The sequence below is a fragment of the Tursiops truncatus genome, chromosome 4 (genome assembly GCF_011762595.2).
Source record: "Tursiops truncatus isolate mTurTru1 chromosome 4, mTurTru1.mat.Y, whole genome shotgun sequence".
NCBI classification, from domain to species: Eukaryota; Metazoa; Chordata; class Mammalia; order Artiodactyla; family Delphinidae; genus Tursiops; species Tursiops truncatus.
This window is the reverse complement of record NC_047037.1, coordinates 141,032,334-141,053,521: the sequence shown is the minus strand read 5'-3', so window position 1 is coordinate 141,053,521 and position 21,188 is coordinate 141,032,334. Positions and strand designations below refer to the sequence as shown.

The following is a 21,188-nucleotide window of genomic DNA, read 5'->3' as shown; positions in this document are numbered from 1 at the left end:
AGAATGAAAAGAATTGAGGACAGTCTTAGAGACCTCTGGGACAATGTTAAACACACCAACATCGAATTATAGGGGTCCCAGAAGAAGAAGAGAAAAAGAAAGGGACTGAGAAAATACTTGAAGAGATTATAGTTGAAAACTTCCCTAATATGTGAAAGGAAATAGTTAATCAAGTCCAGGAAGCACAGAGAGTCCCATACAGGATAAATCCAAGGAGAAACACACCAAGACACATATTAATCAAACTATCAAAAATTAAATACAAAGAAAAAATATTAAAAGCAGCAAGGGAAAAACAACAAATAACATACAGAGGAATCCCCATAAGGTTAACAGCTGATCTTTCAGCAGAAACTCTGCAAGCCAGAAGAGAGTGGCAGGACATATTTAAAGTGATGAAAGGGAAAAAAACCTACAACCAAGATTACTCTACCCAGCAAGGATCTCATTCAGATTCGATGTAGAAATTAAAACCTTTAGAGACAAGCAAAAGCTAAGAGAATTTAGCACCACCAAACCAGTTTTACAACAAATGCTAAAGGAACTTCTCTAGGCAGGAAACACAAGAGAAGGAAAAGACCTACAATAACAAACCCAAAACAATTAAGAAAGTGGTAATAGGAACATACATATCGATAACTACCTTAAATGTAAATGGATTAAATGCTCCCACGAAAAGACACAGACTGGCTGAATGCATGCAAAAACAAGATCCATATATATGCTGTCTACAAGAGGCCCACTGTAGACCTAGGACACATACAGCCTGAAAGGGAGGAGATGGAAAAAGATATTCCATGCAAATGGAAATGAAAAGAAAGCTGGAGTAGCAATTCTCATATCAGACAAAATAGACTTTAAATAAAGACTATTACAAGAGACAAAGAAGGACACTACATAATGATCAAGGGATCAATCCAAGAAGAAGATATAACAATTGTAAATATTTATGCACCCAACATAGGAGAACCTCAATACATAAGGCAAATGCTAACAGCCATAAAAGGGGAAATCGACAGTAACACAATCATAGTAGGGGACTTTAACACCCCACTTTCACCCATGGACAGATCATCCAAAATGAAAATAAATAAGGAAACACAAGCTTTAAATGATACATTAAACAAGATGGACTTAATTGATATTTATAGGACACTCCATCCAAAAACAACAGAATACACTTTCTTCTCAAGTGCTCATGGAACATTCTCCAGGATAGATCATATCTTGGGCCACGAATCAAGCCTCAGTAAATTTAAGAAAATTGAAATTGTATCAAGTATCCTTTCTGACCACAACGCTATGAGACTAGATATCAATTACAGGAAGAAATCTGTAAAAACAAACACATAGAGGCTAAACAGTACACTACTAAATAACCAAGAGATCACTGAAGAAATCAAAGAGGAAATTTAAAAAAATACCTAGAAACAAATGACAATGAAAACACGACGACCCAAAACCTATGGGTTGCAGGAAAAGTAGTTGTATGAGGGAAGTTTATAGCAATACAATCCTACCTCAAGAAACAAGAAACATCTGAAATAAACAACCTAACCTTACAGCTAAAGCAATTAGAGAAAGAAGAACAAAACCCCCCCAAAGTTAGCAGAAGGAAAGAAATCATAAAGATCAGATCAGAAATAAATGAAAAAAAAATGAAGGAAACAATAGCAAAGATCAATAAAACTAAAAGCTGGTTCTTTGAGAAGATAAACAAAATTGATAAACCATTAGCCAGACTCATCAAGAAAAAAAGGGAGAAGACTCAAATCAATAGAATTAGAAATGAAAAAGGAGAAGTAACAACTGACACTGTAGAAATACAAAGGATCATGAGAGATTACTACAAGCAACTCTATGCCAATAAAACGGACAACCTGAAAGAAATGGACAAATTCTTAGAAATGCACAACCTTCCGAGACTGAACCAGGAAAAAATAGAAAATATAAACAGACCAATCACAAGCACTATTAAAAATCTTCCAACAAACAAAAGCCCAGGACCAGATGGCTTCACAGGCAAATTCTGTCAAACATTTAGAGAAGAGCTAACACCTATCCTTCTCAAACTCTTCCAAAATATAGCAGAGGGAGGAACACTCCCAAACTCATTCTACGAGGCCACCATCACCCTGATACCAAAAGCAGACAACGATGTCACAAAGAAAGAAAACTACAGGCCAATATCACTGATGAACATAGATGCAAAAATCCTCCACAAAATACTAGCAAACAGAATCCAACAGCACATTAAAAGGATCATACACCATGAACAAGCGGGGTTTATCCCAGGAATGCAAGGATTCTTCAATATACGCAAATCTATCAATGTGATACACCATATTAACAAATTGAAGGAGAAAAACCATATGATATCAATAGATGCAGAGAAAGCTTTCAACAAAATTCAACACCCATTTACTATAAAAACCCTCCAGAAAGTAGGCATAGAGGGAACTTACTTAACATAATAAAAGCCATATATGACAAACCCACAGCCAACATCGTTCTCAAGGGTGAAAAACTGAAACCATGGGCTTCCCTGGTGGCGCAGTGGTTGAGAGTCTGCCTGCCGATGCAGGGGACACGGGTTCGTGCCCCGGTCTGGGAGGATCTCACATCCCGCAGAGCGGCTAGGCCCGTGAGCCATGGCCGCTGAGCCTGCGCGTCCGGAGCCTGTGCTCTGCAACGGGAGAGGCCACAACAGTGAGAGGCCCGCGTACCACAAAAAAAAAAATAAATAAATAACTGAAACCATTTCCACTAAGATCAGGAACAAGACAAGATTGCCCACTCTCACCACTATTATTCAACATAGTTTTGGAAGTTTTAGTCACAGCAATCAGAGAAGAAAAAGAAATAAAAGGAATCCTAATCAGAAAAGAAGTAAAGCTGTCACTGTTTGCAGATGACATGATACTATACATAGAGACTCCTAAAGATGCCACCAGAAAACTACTAGCGCTAATAAATGAATCTGGTAGAGTAGCAGGATCCAAAATTAATGCACAGAAATCTCTGGCATTCCTCTACACTAATGATGAAAAATCTGAAAGAGAAATTAAGGCAACACTCCCACTTACCACTGCAACAAAAAGAATAAAATACCTAGGAATAAACCTACCTAAGGAGACAAAAGACCTGTATGCAGAAAACTGTAAGACATGCTAGTACACACATGGTACTGGCACAAAAACAGAAATATCGATCAATGCAACAGGATAGAAAGCCCAGGGATAAACCCATGCACATATGGTCACCTTATTTTTGATAAAGGAGGCAAGAATACACAATGGAGAAAAGACAGCCTCTTCGATAAGTTGTGCTGGGAAAACTGGACAGCTACATGTAAAAGAATGAAATTAGAACACTCCCTTACATCATACACAAAAATAATCTCAAAATGGATTAAAGACTTAAATGTAAGGCCAGACACTATCAAACTCTTAGAGGAAAACACAGGGAGAACGCTCTATGACATAAATCACAGCAAGATCCTTTTTGACCCACCTCCTAGAGAAATGGAAATAAAAATAAAAACAAACAAATGGGACCTAATGAAACTTCAAAGCTTTTGCACAGCAAAGGAAACCATAAACAAGACCAAAAGACAACCCTCAGAATGGGAGAACATATTTGCAAATGAAGCAACTGACGAAGGATTAATCTCCAAAATATACAAGCTGCTCATGCAGCCAATATCAAAAAAAAGAAACCCAAACTAAAAATGGGCAGAAGACCTAAACAGACATTTCTCCAAAGAAGATATACAGACTGCCAACAAACACATGAAAGGAGGCTCAACGTCACTAACCATTAGAGAAATGCAAATCAAAACTACAATGAGGGCTTCCCTGGTGGCGCAGTGGTTGAGAATCCACCTGCCGATGCAGGGGACACGGGTTGGTGCCCCGGTCCGGGAGGATCCCACATGCCGCGGAGCGGCTGGGCCTGTGAGCCATGGCCGCTGAGCCTGCGCGTGCGGAGCCTGTACTCCACAACGGGAGAGGCCACAGCAGTGAGAGGCCCGCGTACAGCAAAAAAAAAAAAAACTACAATGAGGTATCACCTCACACCAGTCAGAATGGCCATCATCAAAAATTCTACAAACAATAAATGCTGGAGAGGGTGTGGAGAAAAGGGAACACTTGCACTGCTTGTGGGAATGTGAATTGGTACAGCCACTATGGAGAACAGTATGGAGGTTCCTTAAAAAACTAAAAACAGAACTACCATATGACCCAGCAATCCCACTACTGGACATATACCCTGAGAAAACCATAATTCAAAAAGACACATGCACCCCAATGTTCATTGCAGCTCTATTTACAATAGCCAGGACATGGAAGCAACCTAAGTGTCCATCGACAGATGAATGGATAAAGAAGATGTGGCACATATATACAATGGAATATTACTCAGCCATGAAAGAAACGAAATTGAGCTATTTGTAGTAAGGTGGATGGACCTAGAGTCTGTCATACAGAGTGAAGTAAGTCAGAAAGAGAAAGACAAATACCGTATGCTAACACATATATATGGAATCTAAAAAAAAAAAAAAAAAAAAAGTGGTTCTGAAGAACCTAGGGGCAGGACAGGAATAAAGACGCAGACATAGAGAACGGACTTGAGGACATGGGGAGGGGGAAGGGTAAGCTGGGACGAAGTAAGAGAGTGGCATAGACATATACACACTACCAAACGTAAAACAGACAGCTAGTGGGAAGCAGCCGCACAGCACAGGGAGATCAGCTCGGTGCTCTGTGACCACCTAGAGGGGTGGGATAGGGAGGGTGGGAGGGAGGCACAAGAGGGAGGAGATATGGGGATATACGTATATGTATAGCTGATTCACTTTGTTATACAGCAGAAACTTGGCACACCAGTGTAAAGCAATTATACTCCAATAAAGGTGTTAAAAAATAAAAATAACGAAAACTACCATTTATTACTATGAGCCAGACGCATTACACACATTCTCTGAAAGAGGAACTGTTGTATAATGGAGATGCTCCAACACGTGCAGAAGCAGAAGGCCTGGCATAACGGGGCCTCCCGCCCCACCTCGCAGCTTCCACGACTCTCATCGCGAGACCCATCCTGCTTTGCCTGTCCCCCGACTTCGCCCTCCAGTGGGGTCACTGTGAAGCTCATTTTCGACATCGTATTATTTCATGCATGTATTTCAGTGTGGATCTCTAAAATATAAGATCTCTTTCTTATGGTTTAAGATAGCCACAGTGCGATTATCACATGGAAATAAAATTGACAACAATCTCCCTTATCACTTCTCAGGCTGTCAGATATCTATCCTTGGGGCATGTTTTGAGGACAAGAAGTAATATGTCTTCTTTGACCAATAAAATGGCAAAAGGAACGTAAGGGATGCAACAAATGGATAAAGACCAAGAGGGTCAGCAAACAAATGCACCAGGTGAGTCTTGTGTGGATCCTGACTTGAAAACGAGTGTGAGTGTGTGTGTGTGTGTGTGTGTGTGAGAGAGACATGGTCTCCTTTTCTTGCCGTTTATTTGTGGAAGAACACGCGTTATCTTTGATCCTTAAAGGAAGCTTTAAAGGTGGGCACTGTTATTCCTATTTCGCAGGTGTTAAGGTTCAGAGAGTAGAGGAACTCATCCAGGTTCACACCAGTGAGTGGGAATGAAAAGGAAGGGCGACTGCGAGTCCAGCAGCGGGTGAAGGCCAGGCCGAGGGAAGGGAGAGGAGCCGGTGGCTCAGTGCGATAAACCGTCTTAGATGATGGAGACCAGGTGTGGGCGAAGTTGGGAATCATGGACACGCTCGGGGGGCAGCACACACGCAAAGCCTCCTGGAATTGTGGGAGGGTGAGTTTGGGACAAATGCAGAGAGAGGTCCCCAAAGACCAACTTCACTGCTCTCGCAGAGCTTGTAAGGGCGTGACGAACCGGCCGAAGCAAAGCCTCTGAACTGGGCTTCCAGGACCTGACTCTGTTCCCCCTCTAATACACCATGTGCCCCAGGCAAGTCTCCCAACATCTCTGGTCTTAGACATCTCAACCTCAGAGTGGACAGGGCCAGCTTCACGGCGCTGCGGGGCTCCCCTGGGCAGCTTCTGCCCTGAGCCCCAGATACTGGAATGACCACCTCACCCCATGGCTGGCTTTTCCTTCTCCCCGAGAGGCACATTCACTGCACACAGCCTGCCCTCCTGTTCCACGGCCAGCTTTGCTTCTCAAGGACTCTGGGATGGTGGGCAAATTCCTTACCTCCTTCAGTGCATACTTTCCTCATCTGCCATCTGGGGAGGATGCACAACCTCTATAAAATACGTCCCAAGATACCTGGGACGTGGTGAGCATGACCCAAATGTCTGCCAGGCAGGTACTAGCCCCATTGACAGATGTGGAAACTGAGGCCCAAGATCATACAACCAGCACGTGGCACTGCTGGAAGCAAAGCCCAGTCTGCTGATTCCGGGGCCGCTGGATAAGCAGCTGAGGGGGTGGTGGGGTGATTTGAGCCTGAGGTTCTGAAGCAAACCACCACTTCCCGAGATTCATCTCTTCCTCACGCACCTCTTCCGGGGTCCGACACACAAGAGGCAGTCGAGGCAGCCTGTTAGGTGACAGGGTTTGAGAGGCACATTGCCTAGCGCAGCACGAGTTAATGCAATCAAAATGAAGAGCGACATTTGGTGGGGGGAGCAGAGAGATGTCTAAGACCTGCCTGTACTATGTACCCAGCGGCAGAGGAGGCGATGATGTCCACAACACACACGAAAACAAAGGCGGATGGGACACATCTGTGAAAGAGGGCCGACCTCAAGGGATGGGGAGGCCACAAGGAGCAGGGTGAATCAGCCTGGAGGTGAAGGGCAAGTGTGATCACCTCGCTCCACCCTACCCACAATTCTAGACCGACGATCCCGCTGGGCTTAGGGCACAGTGACTACGTGTGGAGAGCCTGTGGGGCTGAGGAAACGTGCTGTGAGCTGAGGCTAGAATGTGTTTACAGCCAAGTGGCCGTTGGCCCTGAATAATGCCCCACCCCCCAAAGATACCCACACCCTAACCCCGGGAAGCTGTGAATATCATCTCATGGGGCAAAGTCTCTGCAGGTGTGATTAGATTAAGGCTCCTGAGATCATCCCAGATTATTCAGGTGGGCCTAGATGAAATCACAGAATCACAAGGGAGGCAGAGGGAGAGCCGACAACACAGGGAGGAGAGAGTGACGTGAAGCCGGGGCAGAGAGAGATTGTTAGTTGCTGGCCTTGAGGACTCGAGGGATGAGGCCGCAAGCCAAGATACGCTGGCAGCCGCAGAAGGCCGAAGAGGCAGGGACGGATTCTCCCCCAGGGCCTCTGCCAACACCTCGATTCCGACCCCCGTCATACTGATTTAGAACTTTTGGCCTCCGGAACAGTGAGAGAATACATTTCTGTTTTCAGTCACGCTGCTCATGGCTGATTTGTTAGCAGTCCCAGGGAGCTAACGAACCCTTGGCCTCCATTCTGAGAAGGCTGGGATCTTTTATTGCAGGCGATGGGAGTCCTTGAAGCTGCATGAGGCACGGAGTGTCTGTAGGATTGGGATCAAACTGCAGGACGGGGCCAGGGAAGCACGGGTTAGAGGGCGGAGACGCTGGAAGCTTGGGAGCGGGTCAAAGGCTGTGATTCAGCCCCTAAGAGCTGCCGTGGGCCTGGAGGACGGTGAGGCTGGGAGGCTGCAGGGAAAGAGCCCGGGAACTGTCCAGTCGTGGGGACTGCCCTGGATGTGCGCACGTTTGCCGGCAGGCCGCGGCCACCCAGACTCTGTAACCCCCACTTGCTCAGGCTCTGGGCTGCCCTGAGCCTCAGCGGGATTTCGGGCCCATTTCCCCGCTCGAGTCTGCGGCAGCCTCCACCCTGGACCCATCTGTCACAGCTGATCCTCTCACGGCTCTTGTCATCGTTCAGGGTTGCTCTGTTTCTGCTTTTTCTCGCTTCTGGTGTCTGAGGCCAAGCTCCATTGTTAGAAATAATGGCTCCCAGGGGACTGAAAATGCACAAAGCGAGGGGCCGGAAGAACAAGAAATGCGCTGCGGCGGAGCTCGACCCGGAGCGCTGCCTGAAGCTGGGACGTGGCCGAGGGCGTCTGTCTGCTTCAAATTTGCTTTACTTCTTGAGATCTAACCCCAGTTAAGAGGCAGCTCGTGGCCCACGAGCCTTGCACTTCCCCTCACTGGGCCCTCGTCCTGCTACCCTGCCCGCGCGGCTCTGCTGCATCAGGACTCCGGGTGTGGTCCCGGGAGACCCATCCTGGGATCAGGGCTCCTGGGTGCCCCGGCTGAGAGGGGGCAGGAGGAGAGGACCTGGCGCCGAAGCCCCTCGGCGACCACCCATGGGGAGCCTTCCCCCAACATGCAGTCCCTCTGGCCCTGTTTCAAGGCAGAAAGTGAGTGTGGCGGGGATCGGGGGAGGGCGAAAAGGCAAGATGTAGAAGAAACCGCGGGAAAGCGAGACCCGTGACCAGGAGGCGGGAAGGGCCCCTCTCTCCAGCTCAGGCCAGAGAGCTCGGCTGTCCTGCGAAGCAAGTGTCCACGTCCCACTGTCATTCCCAGTGGGAATGAACCGGGAATCCGAGGGTTCTAGGGAAGCTGCGCCTTTCAGCCCCTTCCAGAGAACGATCAAGGCTTTCGGGGGAGGGCTGTATTTGGAGAAAGTCTTTAAAGAGGTAATGAAGTTAAAACGAGGCAACTGTATGAGTTTTCTGGGGCTCCCGGAACAAAGTGTCACAAACGGGCAGCTTAAAACCACAGAAGTTTACGCAGGCCGGGAGTCTGCCGTCAAGGCGATGGCGGGTTTGGGTCCTTCCGAAGGCTCTCGGGGAGCGTCCGTCCTCGTCTCTCTCAAGCTCTGGTGGCGGCCAGCAACCCCTGGGGCTCCCTGCTTGTGGACACGTGACCCCAGTCTCCACCTCCGCCTTCTGTTCTCTGCACGTGCACATTTATTTCCCTCTTCTTGAAGGACACAGTCACGTGGGATAAAGGCCCCTCCTCAAGCAGCATGACCTCATCTCACCTTGGTTACATCTGCAAAGACCCTATTTCCAAACACAGTCCAGTTCACAGGTACTGGGGGTTAGGACGTGGGCATATCTTTCGGGGGCGACACAATTCACCCCAAACGGTGGGGACCCACGGGAACAAAGACAGGACGAGGTCACAACGCAGGCAGGCGGGAACCTGCCAGAGAGGCACCTGGGGCCGTCACGCGGGCGCCCTGGCGAACAGTGGCGTGTGCACTGAGATGGGAGCTGGGGAGAAAGTCCAGTGAGCTGAGCTGGTCGTGGGACGCAGGGGAGCTGAGAGGCTTCCATCTGCAGTGGGGGCCGCCTTCCTTCCTCCCTCCCTCCATCGCCTCCTGTATTTCCTTTTCTTTTTATCGCTTGAAATTTCATTAGAAAAATTGAGCACAGTTTTCCTGCCAGAAAAGAAATGTCTCTGGGCATGGGTGACGCTGGGGGCCCTGAGCGGGTCCAAGCCCCACCGTCCTGCGTCTCATCCAGGAGGAGGCCGGCGCCCACCATCGGGAGGAAACCCCCTGGGCATCCTCTACGGCTGCTACAAGTGCCTCCAAAGATCGGGGTTTCTGCTCAGTGCGGCTGCACTTTCGGGGGTGCTCGTCCCCGATGTCGCGTCTCCTGGGCCACGCCGAGACGCCCACTGTCCCACATCGCGTGGCACCCGTGCCACCCAGCCTGTGGAGGCCGTGTCACCCGTGCAGCCTCTGCGCTGAACCAAGCAGTCCCTCTGGGGCTCACTAGTTTTAGTGAGATGCCTGGGGCTCACAGCGGTTGGCCGAGAGCCACTAAACCCTGGCTTTTTCTTCCAGAAGCCAAGCCTGGCACGTCCAAGGCGGGGTGGGAGCTGGAGGCTTCGAGGGGGCCCTGTGGTGTCTGGACCCAACCTGCATCCGCTGGGGGCATGTGGGGAGGGGTCACCACAGGGCCGCAGACCGAGTCAGAAACCCCAGACGTAGAGGGGGCCCCGCTGCTCCAGCACCAGTGCCCAAGAGGCCCAGAGTCCCCCATCCCTGGAGAGGCCCTGGGCTTCAGGGAAAGGCCTGGGAGGGGAGATGCCGTGCACAGGACGAGTCGGAAAAAATAGGGTGCAGGGCTTGGCATATGCTGTCACGTTCCGGGGGGGAAATACGGGGTGCAGGGAGAGGGGAGCAGGTGGAGGACCCAGCCACGTCCGCCGGTGCACGCAGCCCGCACCCTCCAGGCTCACTCACGGGAGCCCTGAGAATCGGGCCCTGACGATCAGGCTTAACATCTTGGGTGCCCAGGGCAGGCCGCCGAGTCTGACTCTGAGAAGGGCCGCCCTCGCCCTCTGCCCACCCACCTCAGCACCCTCCATCACCCAGGCATCACCTGCACGGGAGTGTCCTCTCCGTCCCTGAGGCTGGGACCCATCTCATCCCTCTTCTGCCTGGTGCCAGTAGCTTCAAGAAATGCTCCCGGAGAAAACTCACTGCTCCTACACGCGCCCCTTTATAACCCTGCCACAGGAAGTGCCTCTCCGACCCTCACCCCTTGGAATATTCGGGGCCGTCTTTGCCAGGAGGGCACAGGTGCCATCTCCCATCTCCGCTCTTTGGGGCTCAGCCTTCAAAGCACCCCCCGCAAAATGGGTCTCAAATACATGCTGGACCACCGCCGCACGTCCTGCGGGCTCCAGGGGGCATCTTAAGCCATCTCTGAGTCACGTGTTCCGCTGCTTCTTGTATTTGCTCTTTTTCTGTTATTAATAGTGATGGTAAGACATCTGAGGCTTACATAAGAAGCTTCACTGAGATCTCAGGGTATGTGTGACCATGAATTTTGAGCCTTTAAGCGCTGCCCACATCTTGACTCTTCCCCCTGTGAAGCTTATATAACACAACTCTGAGCGCAGACACTTTGGGGGCTGCTCCCCGAAGCGCTCTGAAACCGGTGCGCATGGCAGACGGGCTCCAGACGAGCCGCCAGCCACGCCCGGCTGCTTCTGCCGGCAGTCAGCCTTTACGTAACAAGGAACGATGCTCTGGGTTAGCTGTTCTTGCAAATGGGAATCGCAGGTGGAGAGATTACTGAAGATCTCTAGACGATCATGTCAAATGCACTGCCTCTTTTTCTGTTAGTTGTAAGGCTATAAATGTAAAAACAAAAAAATCCCCAAGACAGAAGCTGTGGGGATAAAGCCAGCCTGAATCACTGGGTCTGCTAACCGTTCTGCTTACAGAATGAATCAATGCACCTTGCAGCTGGCCTCGGGGATGCCTGACCCCACCTGGACAGCACCCTGGTTCCCGGAGCCTGCAGCTGGGCGGTGGTGACCGCAGGGCGGCGGCCGCTTTTCCTTGCGGCCGTGTTCCCTCTCGGCTAAACCGAGGAGGGTCTGCCTGTGACAGATCGCCCAGGGCCGAGCAGCTCTCCCAGGCTGCACACGGGGGCTGGGGGAGCACAGCCGGCATCCAAGGGACAGAGACAGCAGAGCGGTCCTGGGGCCGCAGGGGAAAGCGACCAGCAGAGCACTCTCCAAGCACCGCTCGTTTCCACAGCAAAGGCTGGTTTCGCCTGTAAAATTATCATTAAGTGCTTGTGGGTACCGCTACCATCCCCTCCAGCAAAACAAACGACCCAGAAGCCCGGAAACCCTCATGCAGCTGGAGAGCACGCGGGCATGCAGGCTGCCCCACGTCACGATCGGGACTGCTGGTCCCAGCGCATCCAAGTGGAGAGCCTGCACTGGGTGGTCACGTCCCCCTCCCCTGCCCTCCCTTCTCACCGCTGTCCTGATGGAGCGCCACCTCCGAAACAGTCGGAGGAGAAATGAAAGGCATCTGCGGGCTTTTCTTTGCTGGGAAGAGAGGTTTGGGGGCCGACCTGGGGAACACAGTCACCAGGTATCACAGAGCTGGACACACCCGAGGGGCTGGGCCGGCCCCCCCATTCCACAGAGCACTCCTGGACACACGGCCCTGTGCCTGGAACGATGGCACGACACACAGGGCCACACGTCTCGGGAAGGTTCCCCCAGCCAGACACGGAGATCCGGCGGCTTGAATCCATGACATGCATAAATAATAAACAAACAAGTAAAAATAACACGACCTTCCTAAACGTACACCACATGCCACCCCGTTTCAGCACACATGCTTGAATTTAATCACTGCGGCCCTGTGAAGTGGACGCTGGCTTCCCCCCACCTCACAGACGGAGACACCGAGGCATGTAACTTGCCCGCACGCTCCCGGGTGCAAACGCAGACGAACCCGCCCCAGAATCGGTGCTCTCGACCGTGATGTCATGTTGCTGGTAAACGGACTGAGTGTAATTGAATCTGAAAAGCATCTATCTTCCCTGAACAGTTGACTCCCGTCCCCGCCTGTAACATTTCACTTCATAGACCACACAACCGCCCTGGATGAGCACGACCAGGACCAGGAAACGGGGGAGGGCTTTGGGAACACAAAGTTTTCCAGAAGACACAATAATTCACTATTGCAACAGACCTACGCTTTGCGAACTGAGGTGATAAGAGTGGAGATGATTCAGGTTTAAAAGGTAGCAGGCAAATTCACTGACGAATAAATGGAATGTGGTCCATCCGCACAAGGCAATCTTATTCAGCCTTAAAGAGGAAGGACGTTCTGACATCTGCTACAACAAGGATGAACCTTGAGGACATTAAGCTCAGTGGAATGAGCCAGTCGCAAAAAGACAAATCCTGTATGATCCCACTCATAGGAGGTCCCTAGAGGACTCAGATTCACAGAGACAGAGAGTAGGGTGGTGGCTGCCGGGCGGCTGGGGTGGGGGAACGGGGAGTCAGAGTTTAGTGGGGACAGAGTTCCAGTTGGGAAAATGAGAAAGTTCTGGAGATGGACGGTGGTGGTGGCCGCACAACAATGCGAATGTATCAGCGCCACTAACTGTGCACTGAAAACGGCGAAGGCGGTAAAATGTTATGCTATGTGTATTTTACTATGATTTTTTTTTTTTTATGCGGTACGCGGGCCTCTCACTGTTGTGGCCTCTCCCGTTGCGGAGCACAGGCTCCGGACGCACAGGCTCAGCAGCCATGGCTCATGGGCCCAGCTGCTCCGCGGCATGTGGGATCTTCCCGGACCGGGGCACGAACCCGGGTCCCCTGCATCTCAACCACTGCGCCACCAGGGAAGCCCTTTAGTACAATTTTTAAAAATTAAAAAAAATGTTAGGCAGGGCATCTAAAGCCAACTGAACAGAACGTTCTCGCTCTTCTTTCATTGTGTCAAGACCGAGTTTTCAGAGGTGCTGTGAGTTTCTGTTCAGGCAAAAGTCCCCATCGGGCGATCAGCTTTGGGAATTGAGAAGGAGATGTGGTACCTGGTGGGGTGATGGGGTGGGGGACAGGTAGGCAGGGCTGCGGCCAAGGCAAATAACCACAGCATCGACTGCAGAGGTTGTTTTTGAGATTGGAAACGTCTGGTGCCATTTCCAAGGCACGTGAATGCCCTGTACAGTGACCCACAGCACGGCTGTAAACCCGGTGCCCGGGGAGAGACGGGTGCACTTTTTATACTCTCACGGCTGCATCTTTAAGTGTGCACTACCTTAGAATACTTTTTTCTCAAAAAGATTCAGAACCCTGGCAATGCCAACACTTAACCACGAAAGTGGGAGGAATTAGCCCGATGAGCTGAGCAAGAGGCCGTGGCTCCGTCTCTACGTCTTTCGAGCTGGGCGGCTGACACGCCTCCTGCACCGGCCGCGAGCCGTCCTCCAGGCTGGAGCCCATCCTCTGCCACACCTGGGCGGGGGCTGCCGGGGCCCCCCTCCCGTCTCATGGCCCGTCCAGCCGAAGGGGAGGGGATGGGAGTATGGAGGAATCCTTCACTGGGGCAGGGCTGGGCTGCAGCTGTCTTGACATGGACACCTGAGGGCCCTCTGTGTCCTCTGGGGACCCTCTCAGCCCTTCTTGCCAAAGACCTCCCCCAGTCCCCAGGAGTGCAGCCTGCCACCTGCGAACCGCAAACCCAGGACAGGGGAGTGGGGCCCCAGCCTGCAGCGACCCAAGGCTACCTGTCCGCCCAGCCCCTGCTGCCCACTGCTGGGCTTGTGTCGGGGTCCCTGAGGCTGGCACAGGGCTCAGCATCCCAGCTGAGTGTGCAAATGAGGTTCCCAGAAGCTGTCTGACGGGGCGCCCTGCCCGTGCTTTTCTTCCCTGACACTCAGAGCCGTACTCTGCACGTTTCTGAGGCCAAGCAGCTGCTTGGCCCACAAGGGTTCTGGTGAGGCCACTGGCCCTCTCGTTCAGGGCAAGAGATTCGCCTCTGCCGGGTCGGAGAGGGAGGTGCCCTGGGCAGTGGGCCGGGGTCTCGGGGCCTTGGCACTGGCCCCGTCTTTGTGGCTGTCTGTCACAGTGGGCTGGCTCACAGATATGAAACCGGGGACACCAAGGCACTGCGAAGGCTTCTTCCAGAGTCTCCGAGTGGACAGGGCAGAGGGAGGGGGCCGGGGGACAGGACGTGTTTACTGAGCCTCCCCGGGTGGCCGGCTCCGCCCTGGGCTCTGTACAAGTGCTGCCTAGCGCCATCCGCATCACCCCGTGTGGGGCGTCAGCACTGCACCCACCTCACCGAGGAGAAGGTGACCTTTCCGTGGCAGAGCCGGGCACTGAGAGGCTGTCTGTCCAGCACCACGGCCTCTGCCCCTCCACGTGACCGCTGAGAGCAGCTCCGGCCCCCCTGCGCTTAGCCGGCAAGGTCTCCATGTCATTACCCGTCAACCCTGATGACATTAGTGAGGTTCGGGCCTCCAGCCAACCCCGTGCTGGGGCGCCCGGGTGTCAGAAAGTGTCTGGTTTAAGAGGTTTTCCGACCGTATAGTGGGAAGGAGGGGGTCCAGCAGCCTCCCGAGTTCTCCACGACCTCGGGCTAAAATTTGAGAGACTCAGTTTCCAAGAGATCTTATTTGGAAGCACCTGATACGGCATCTCAGGAGTCAGGCTGACTTACTTTAGCGGCTGATCTACTTGTTGCAAAAGAGACTGAAAATGGAGACATCAGTGTTCACAGCCCGGCTCTGGCGCAGCTGCAGACAGAGGGTCATCACAGGCGAGGGGCTGGGTCTTCTCCCCATCACAACCAGCCCTATACCTCCATTTGCACCGGAATCCCTGAAAGGGTATGGAATGACCCCCTTTCTCCAACTTCCCTTGGTTGCAATTAGCTTGTTACCATTTCAATATCTTTTTAAAGCTCTTACATTATGAACATTAAAAGGAGGATAAATGACTTTGCTGGGACTGCGGAGGGCAGTGCACCTGGCAGTGATGTGGGGAGAGGACAGCAGCGCAGAAGCCCAGAGGACTCGCTGGGTCTGCCTGGCCAGGGAGTGCATCCCTGTACAGACGGGCATAGACCCTTCCGGTCGGCAGGCCAGGGATGTTCTGAGCGTGGGGCAAAGCAGGGGCACACGTCTGCGGGCAAAAGGGAATCTCCACTAGGCTTCACCAGGCAGCCAGCCAGACATTCCAGGAGGGGGAAGACATTCCATGAGCCGGGGAGGGACTCCAGGCCCCGCCATGCGGACCGCGCTGGACCAGACGGGGGCAGGTGCACCCTGCAGCAAACAGGCTGAAGACGATCGGCCAGCTTGAAGCGCTGGCTCGTGTCTGTGCCAGAGGCAGTGGAGGCTGCCGTCCTCGGAGGGCGCAGAGCCAGAGCAGGGCAGGGCGGCACAGGGAGACTGCGGCAGGGCGGGCAGAGCCGGGGCTCCCAGCGCAGGGAGGAGGGCGGGCCTGAGCCCCGGGGGAACCTTTGGGGAGGGGATGGCAGGCCCGGCCCCGCAGCTCCACGGGGGCTGAGTGCCGGCTTCACGGCCTGGGGTCCCAGGTGTCAACAGGGCCAGGCTTGGGGGAGGGCAGCAGGGTGGAGAGAAGGCCCGGCAGACGGGGGCTTAGCCCCAGCGGGGAAGGGGGCACAGTCACAGGGCGGGGAGAACCAACCACAACAAGGCGCTGGAACTGGGAACAGCCTTCTCTTGACATTTTAACTTTCCAGTGCTCTAACTGCTCTTCCTTTTGGATTTTTCTCATTTGTTCCATTATTTTAGAGCAGAAACAACTTAGTAGAACTCAAGTGGCTGATCGCCCATTAAGACCTGAGTTCCAGCTGCAGAGCGAGGCGGGAACAAGGACGTGGCAACTCACAGAGGCCGAGGGCAGCCCCCCTGACAAGGGGCCGTCCCCCAGGGGGCCGCTAGACCAGGGCGATGCACCAGCAGGCGGTCCCTTTCAACGGCACTTATCGTGGTCTCCAGGGTGGCCAGTCTTGCCCAGATGAGGCCTCTCACCAAACCCAAGCCCAAGGCCAGGTCCGGGGGTCCCACAAAGGCCTCACTCTGCCTCATTCAGGAGGTGGGCAGACCCACGCCCGGACGTGCCACCAGGCGGGACCCCTCAAGCTCCCTGATGCCAAGGGCATTGTCCCGTCATGCCCTGGGCAACCCTGCTGAGCTCATCCTTGCTCCGGACACGGGTGGGAGAAAGGAGCAGGTTCTGAGGTCAGGGGAAGCTGCGGAGAGAAACAGCAAGCCCTCTGGGTAGGAACAGGACGCATCAGCTCCTAGAGCAGAGTCCTCAGAGCTGCGGTGCTGGCTCTCCGGGCTTGGGGGCTCCCACTCCCTCCTCCTTCACCTGGGGCGGGGAGGTGCCAGGTCCCACCCGCCCCCCTGGCAGGTGGAGGCGCAGGCGATGGGGACAGGTGTGCAGAGGTGTTGCGGGCCGCGTGAGGCCGCAGCCCTGGCCATACGGCAGTCCCCGGCCTGGGTCCTCCTGAGGCCACCCAGTCTGCGAGAAGGGCTCCTTCCCCACAACGCCAGTCTTCTCTGAGGAAGGAAACCTCTTCATTGGGCCCCATGTACGGCCGGCATCACAGCCCCTTCCTGCCAGCCGAATCCCGCGGTGTCCTGCCCATCACCAGGCACCCTGCAACAGCGGCAGTTTACTATCTGTCCCTTCCGGGGGAAGCAGGGGGCAGAGGGGCCATGGCTCGGGGGGACTCACCAAGCTGGATCCCGGCTCTCAGCACATAGCAGCTGCTCAGTAAACTCGTCTGGATAACTAAGCTATTTGCCCTGTCCGCTTGGACTCCTACAACACGCAGCACAACTAGCACCCCCGCGTGACAGCGGAGAAATCCACGGCAGAGAGAGGTTAGGTAACTAACCCGAGGCCGTGGGGGTGGTAGTGGAGGCGCTTAGGACAGGACCGCCGTCTGGCTCCTGCCATGGCTGCCAGCCACCTGGGATGCTGCTTCTGTGTAGACCCAGGAAGGACCCAGACCCGGGAAGATAAGCCACGTCGGCCCTCTGAGCCTCCTCTGCACAACCTCTGCAGGAGAATCCGGCGGATGGAACACGGATCCCTCAAGTGGACCCCAGATCCCCGTGGCGGCCTCCCACTGGATACCTGAGCAGGTGAAGTGCCCGTGTGTGCTGGAGTCTCCTTCACACCAAGGAAGCAGTGAACCAGCCTCCCGAGGGCCGCCACGGTTTCTCTAGGAACCTGGAACACCTACGGTACGATCACTACGGTACGTCCTCAGACGGGGACGCTGGCTGGCTGTCCCTAAAGACAACGTTACGTCTGCACCCCAAGCTTTGCTGGAGCCGACACCATCTGCAGAAGCCACTGTTCCTTTTTTTTTTTTTTTTTTTTTTGCGGTACGCAGGTCTCTCACTGCTGTGGCCTCTCCCGTTGCGGAGCACAGGCTCCGGACGCGCAGGCTCAGCGGCCACGGCTCACGGGCCCAGCCGCTCCGCGGCATGTGGGATCTTCCCGGACCTGGGCACGAACCCGTGTCCCCTGCATCGGCAGGCGGACTGTCAACCACTGCGCCACCAGGGAAGCCCCAGAAGCCACTGTTCTGCCTGTTATCTTCTTCTTCCCCGCTGGGGCCCTCTCTGGGGGGAGCGTGGAAGGACCAGGAGCCGGGGCACTGGACAGACAGGGAGCAGAAACAACGTGGGGGCCGCAGGAGGGACGATGGGCGGACAGAACGGCACACGCGTCAGAAGCGGTACCTGCCTCATCCCCTGACTCCGACTCCGCGGGGCTCTCCCCTCAAGAGTGACCTTTCCCGGAAAGGAGGTGGGATGGGGATAAAAGGGAGAGAGAACACGACTGCATGCTGGGAACTTTAGGAATTAATCCAGTGCCTGGGACTTTAAGAAAAGAAACCGCAGCCGTTGGAAGCCTTGCTGTGGGAGCTCTCAACCCAGGATTAAAGTCCCAACAGCGCTGCTGGGTGTCGAGCGCGAGGTGAGCGCGGGGTTATGACTTGCTGGCACATGCCTGGAAACCCAAATGATCCGGTTCTCCCCCAGGGCTAGAGATGCAGCCAGGAGCCCCCAACAGGGCCGGCAACAAAGGCAGAGGGCGCACAGCAAGGTCAAGAAGCACTGACACAGATGGCAGAGGTCTGAGGACCACTGTCTCCCTCCCCCCTTTTGTATTAGTTAAAGGGCACGGACGAAACAGAGAGAGAGCATCGCGCCCGCTGTGTTCCAGAGTGTTCCAGGCACTCTGTCTACATGGCCTCCTTCACTGCGCATGAGAGTCTATGAAGCAGATGTTTTTGTTCCACTTTACTGACCAGGAGGCCAGCTCAGAAGAGCCAAGGGTTAGGTGCCCAGGATCACAGAAAGTGGTGGAACCAACCCTCAACATCAGATCTGGCACCCCCGAGCGCAGGTGCCCGCGGCCTCCCAGGGCCACCTGCAGGGCTGCTTCCGTGGAGGTCACCCAAACCTTCAGCATCTCGGCCGCAAAATGCCCACAATGACGGCTGAGCTGAGCCCGCCACTCACCTTCACCTCCCTCCAGACCCTCTCTTCCACTTTTCAGCCACATCCCACTGAATTTCTCCGGGAGACCTTTGGGAAGTTCTTGGGAAGGAAGTGTCACTTCTGATGGTGACAGCATCTCATCTCACCTCTCTCCAAAGATAAAAAGGGCCAATCTTGGAGAATTCTCCTCTGCTGGGGTAGAAAGAGCGTGTGTGCTTGTGTACGTGTGTACATGCGTGTGTACATGCGTGTGTGTTTGTGCTCGTGTGTGTTTACATGTGGTGCGTGCACATATTTTTATGTGCGTGCTGTGTGTGAACGCATGTGCACACGAGCGTGCCCAGGTGTGTGCATGTGTGTCCATGCTGGGGCAGGGAAGTACTCAGCGGAGGGCCCTTTCTTCCTTTGGGGAGGCTCTTAAATTCCTGTGCGGTCACAGGTGCCCAGCCCTGGAAGTCCGGGGACCTGGGGGGAGTACTGCATCAGGTCACCACCTGCCCTGTGCTGATGAAGTAAGAGGGGGTGGGCCACCTGCCCTTGTTTCAGCTGCTTCCTGTTCCCCGTTATATGGTTCCAACGAAGCGGGCTATAGTGGGAGAAGGGGAGCCCATACTTCTCCTTTCCTGGGATCAAGCAGGGGATGGGCTGAGAGTGAGGCGGCTGGCAGAGGCTTGTGTGAGAACCGGAGACACCCGAGCCCCCGAGGCTACTCCGTGCCCGGCTGGGGCATCTTCCCCTGCTTCCCAGCTCCCCGAGGCTACTCCGTGCCGGGCTGGGGCATCTCCCCCTGCTTCCCAGCTCTGGGTGCGCCACCTTGAGAAGATCAAAGTGAGCCGCGGCAGCTGCAGGGTTTCCCTGAAACATGCAGCTGAGATTTCGGAGCGTTTCCCTCCCTGGGGCCTTCCCTGTCCCCCGCGCCCAGGACCTTACGGGGAGCTTGGAGAAGCCCGCTCCAAGCCAGCTTTCTTATCGTCCCTCTCTGCCAGTGAGAAGCAGGAGATGCTCTGAATGTAAAGCTGGTCCAGAGGGTCACCCAGTCTCTCTGCGGGCCCAGGAGGTAGAGCAGCCCCGGGGTCACCCCCTGGCGGTCAGAGCCGGCCACCTGCTGGGATGGGTAACTGAAGGAGGTGGGGGATGAGCAGTCCCTGCTGAGCCAGCCTCTACCGACACCCCTCCGCCCAACCTGCTCCCTGCTGGCCGGGAAGCGGTGCCCGGTCCCCACAGGGGCTGCGAGCTCCAGGCACCCTCCCTGTCTGAGGACTCTGCCCGGCAGGTCTGCCCACCGGCTCCCGGGGTGAGTGTTCCACCGGAAGTAAAAGGCTTAACGGACCAGCCTCTGAACGGAGGAACTCAGCCTAATCAGATCTGTTACAAAGAAAGCTCTGCCCACGAAATGGAAAAAATCCCCCCTTGCAGTCGCGCCTTTCCACGGGGCCGCGCGTGGGGACACCTGCCCCGCAGAGCCCCACCAACCCCCGGCCCGAGTTGTCGAGGGCCGCAGCGGGCTCCACGGATGCCGGTTCGCTCGACCGCCGTCCCCTCCCCCGCCGGCGCCCCCTGGCCGGCCCCCACCCGCCTCCGGGACCCCGCGCTGTCACCGGGGAGGGGCCGCCGCCGGGCTGGCACCACAGGGGGCGCGCCGGGAGGGCGCCCGCGCCGGGCTGGGAAGCTTGGGGAGGGGGCTACCTTCTGAATGCGTCCATCGATGTCCAAATAGATGGCCTTGGGCCGGTAGCTGGAAGAGCCCGTTCCCATCTCGACGAGCGCTGCACTTGGACTTTTTACTGTACTTTCTCGACGCCAGCCGCCGCGGGGAGGGCGGAGAGTGGGAGGAGGGGGTGGGTGGCGGGAGGACGCGGGGACCAGCCAACCAGCGCGCCGCTGCGGCCCGTGCCGCCGGCTCGGCCCCTCCTCTCCCCGCCCCCTCCTCCTCTCCCCCACTCCGCCTTCCTCCCTCCTTCCTCTTCCCTCCCCGTTTCTCCTCTCTCCCTTATCTTCACTCCCTTTTCTTCCCCTCCCACATTAAGGCGCACCCCCTCATCTTGCCTTTGAGTCCAGCCGCCTTGGGGACAGGGCCAAGCAGCCTGTCTCCAAGTGCCCTCTGGACAGGTGCTCATAGCGAGCGACACCCTCTGGCTGCAAAGCTGGTCACCTCCCCATGTGACCAGATTCCCATAGCGACCCCCTCTGGCTGCAGGGGGCTGGTCACCTCCCCAGGTGGACAGTTGCCAGTTGGGACTCCTTTGCCGCAGGTGGGTACTCCATCACCTGGCTGGCATGGGGCCGTACGCTATTTGTGGTCGCGACCTAAACCCAAGCACCACTTAACGCTAGGAGAATCCC

General features: G+C 54.6%; 1 protein-coding gene across 13 annotated transcripts in view; it reads right to left on the bottom strand.

Annotated features, from left to right (window-relative positions):
- PDE9A (phosphodiesterase 9A) overlaps window positions 1-20,714 on the bottom strand; it is a 97,569-nt gene extending 76,855 nt beyond the window's left edge. For 4 of the 13 annotated variants that reach the window (XR_012331632.1, XR_012331631.1, XR_012331634.1 and 1 more), the window contains exon 1: window positions 20,532-20,709. Coding sequence is in view for 5 of the 13 variants with exons in the window: in XM_073804541.1 (XP_073660642.1) it covers window positions 20,532-20,600 (69 nt within the window). In the remaining 8 variants the exon portion in view is untranslated. Of the gene's footprint in view, window positions 1-20,531 lie in introns of all 13 variants that reach the window. The other 9 variants (XR_012331638.1, XR_012331643.1, XR_012331635.1 and 6 more) reach the window with 9 other exon arrangements.
- Window positions 20,715-21,188: the final 474 nt, after the last annotated feature.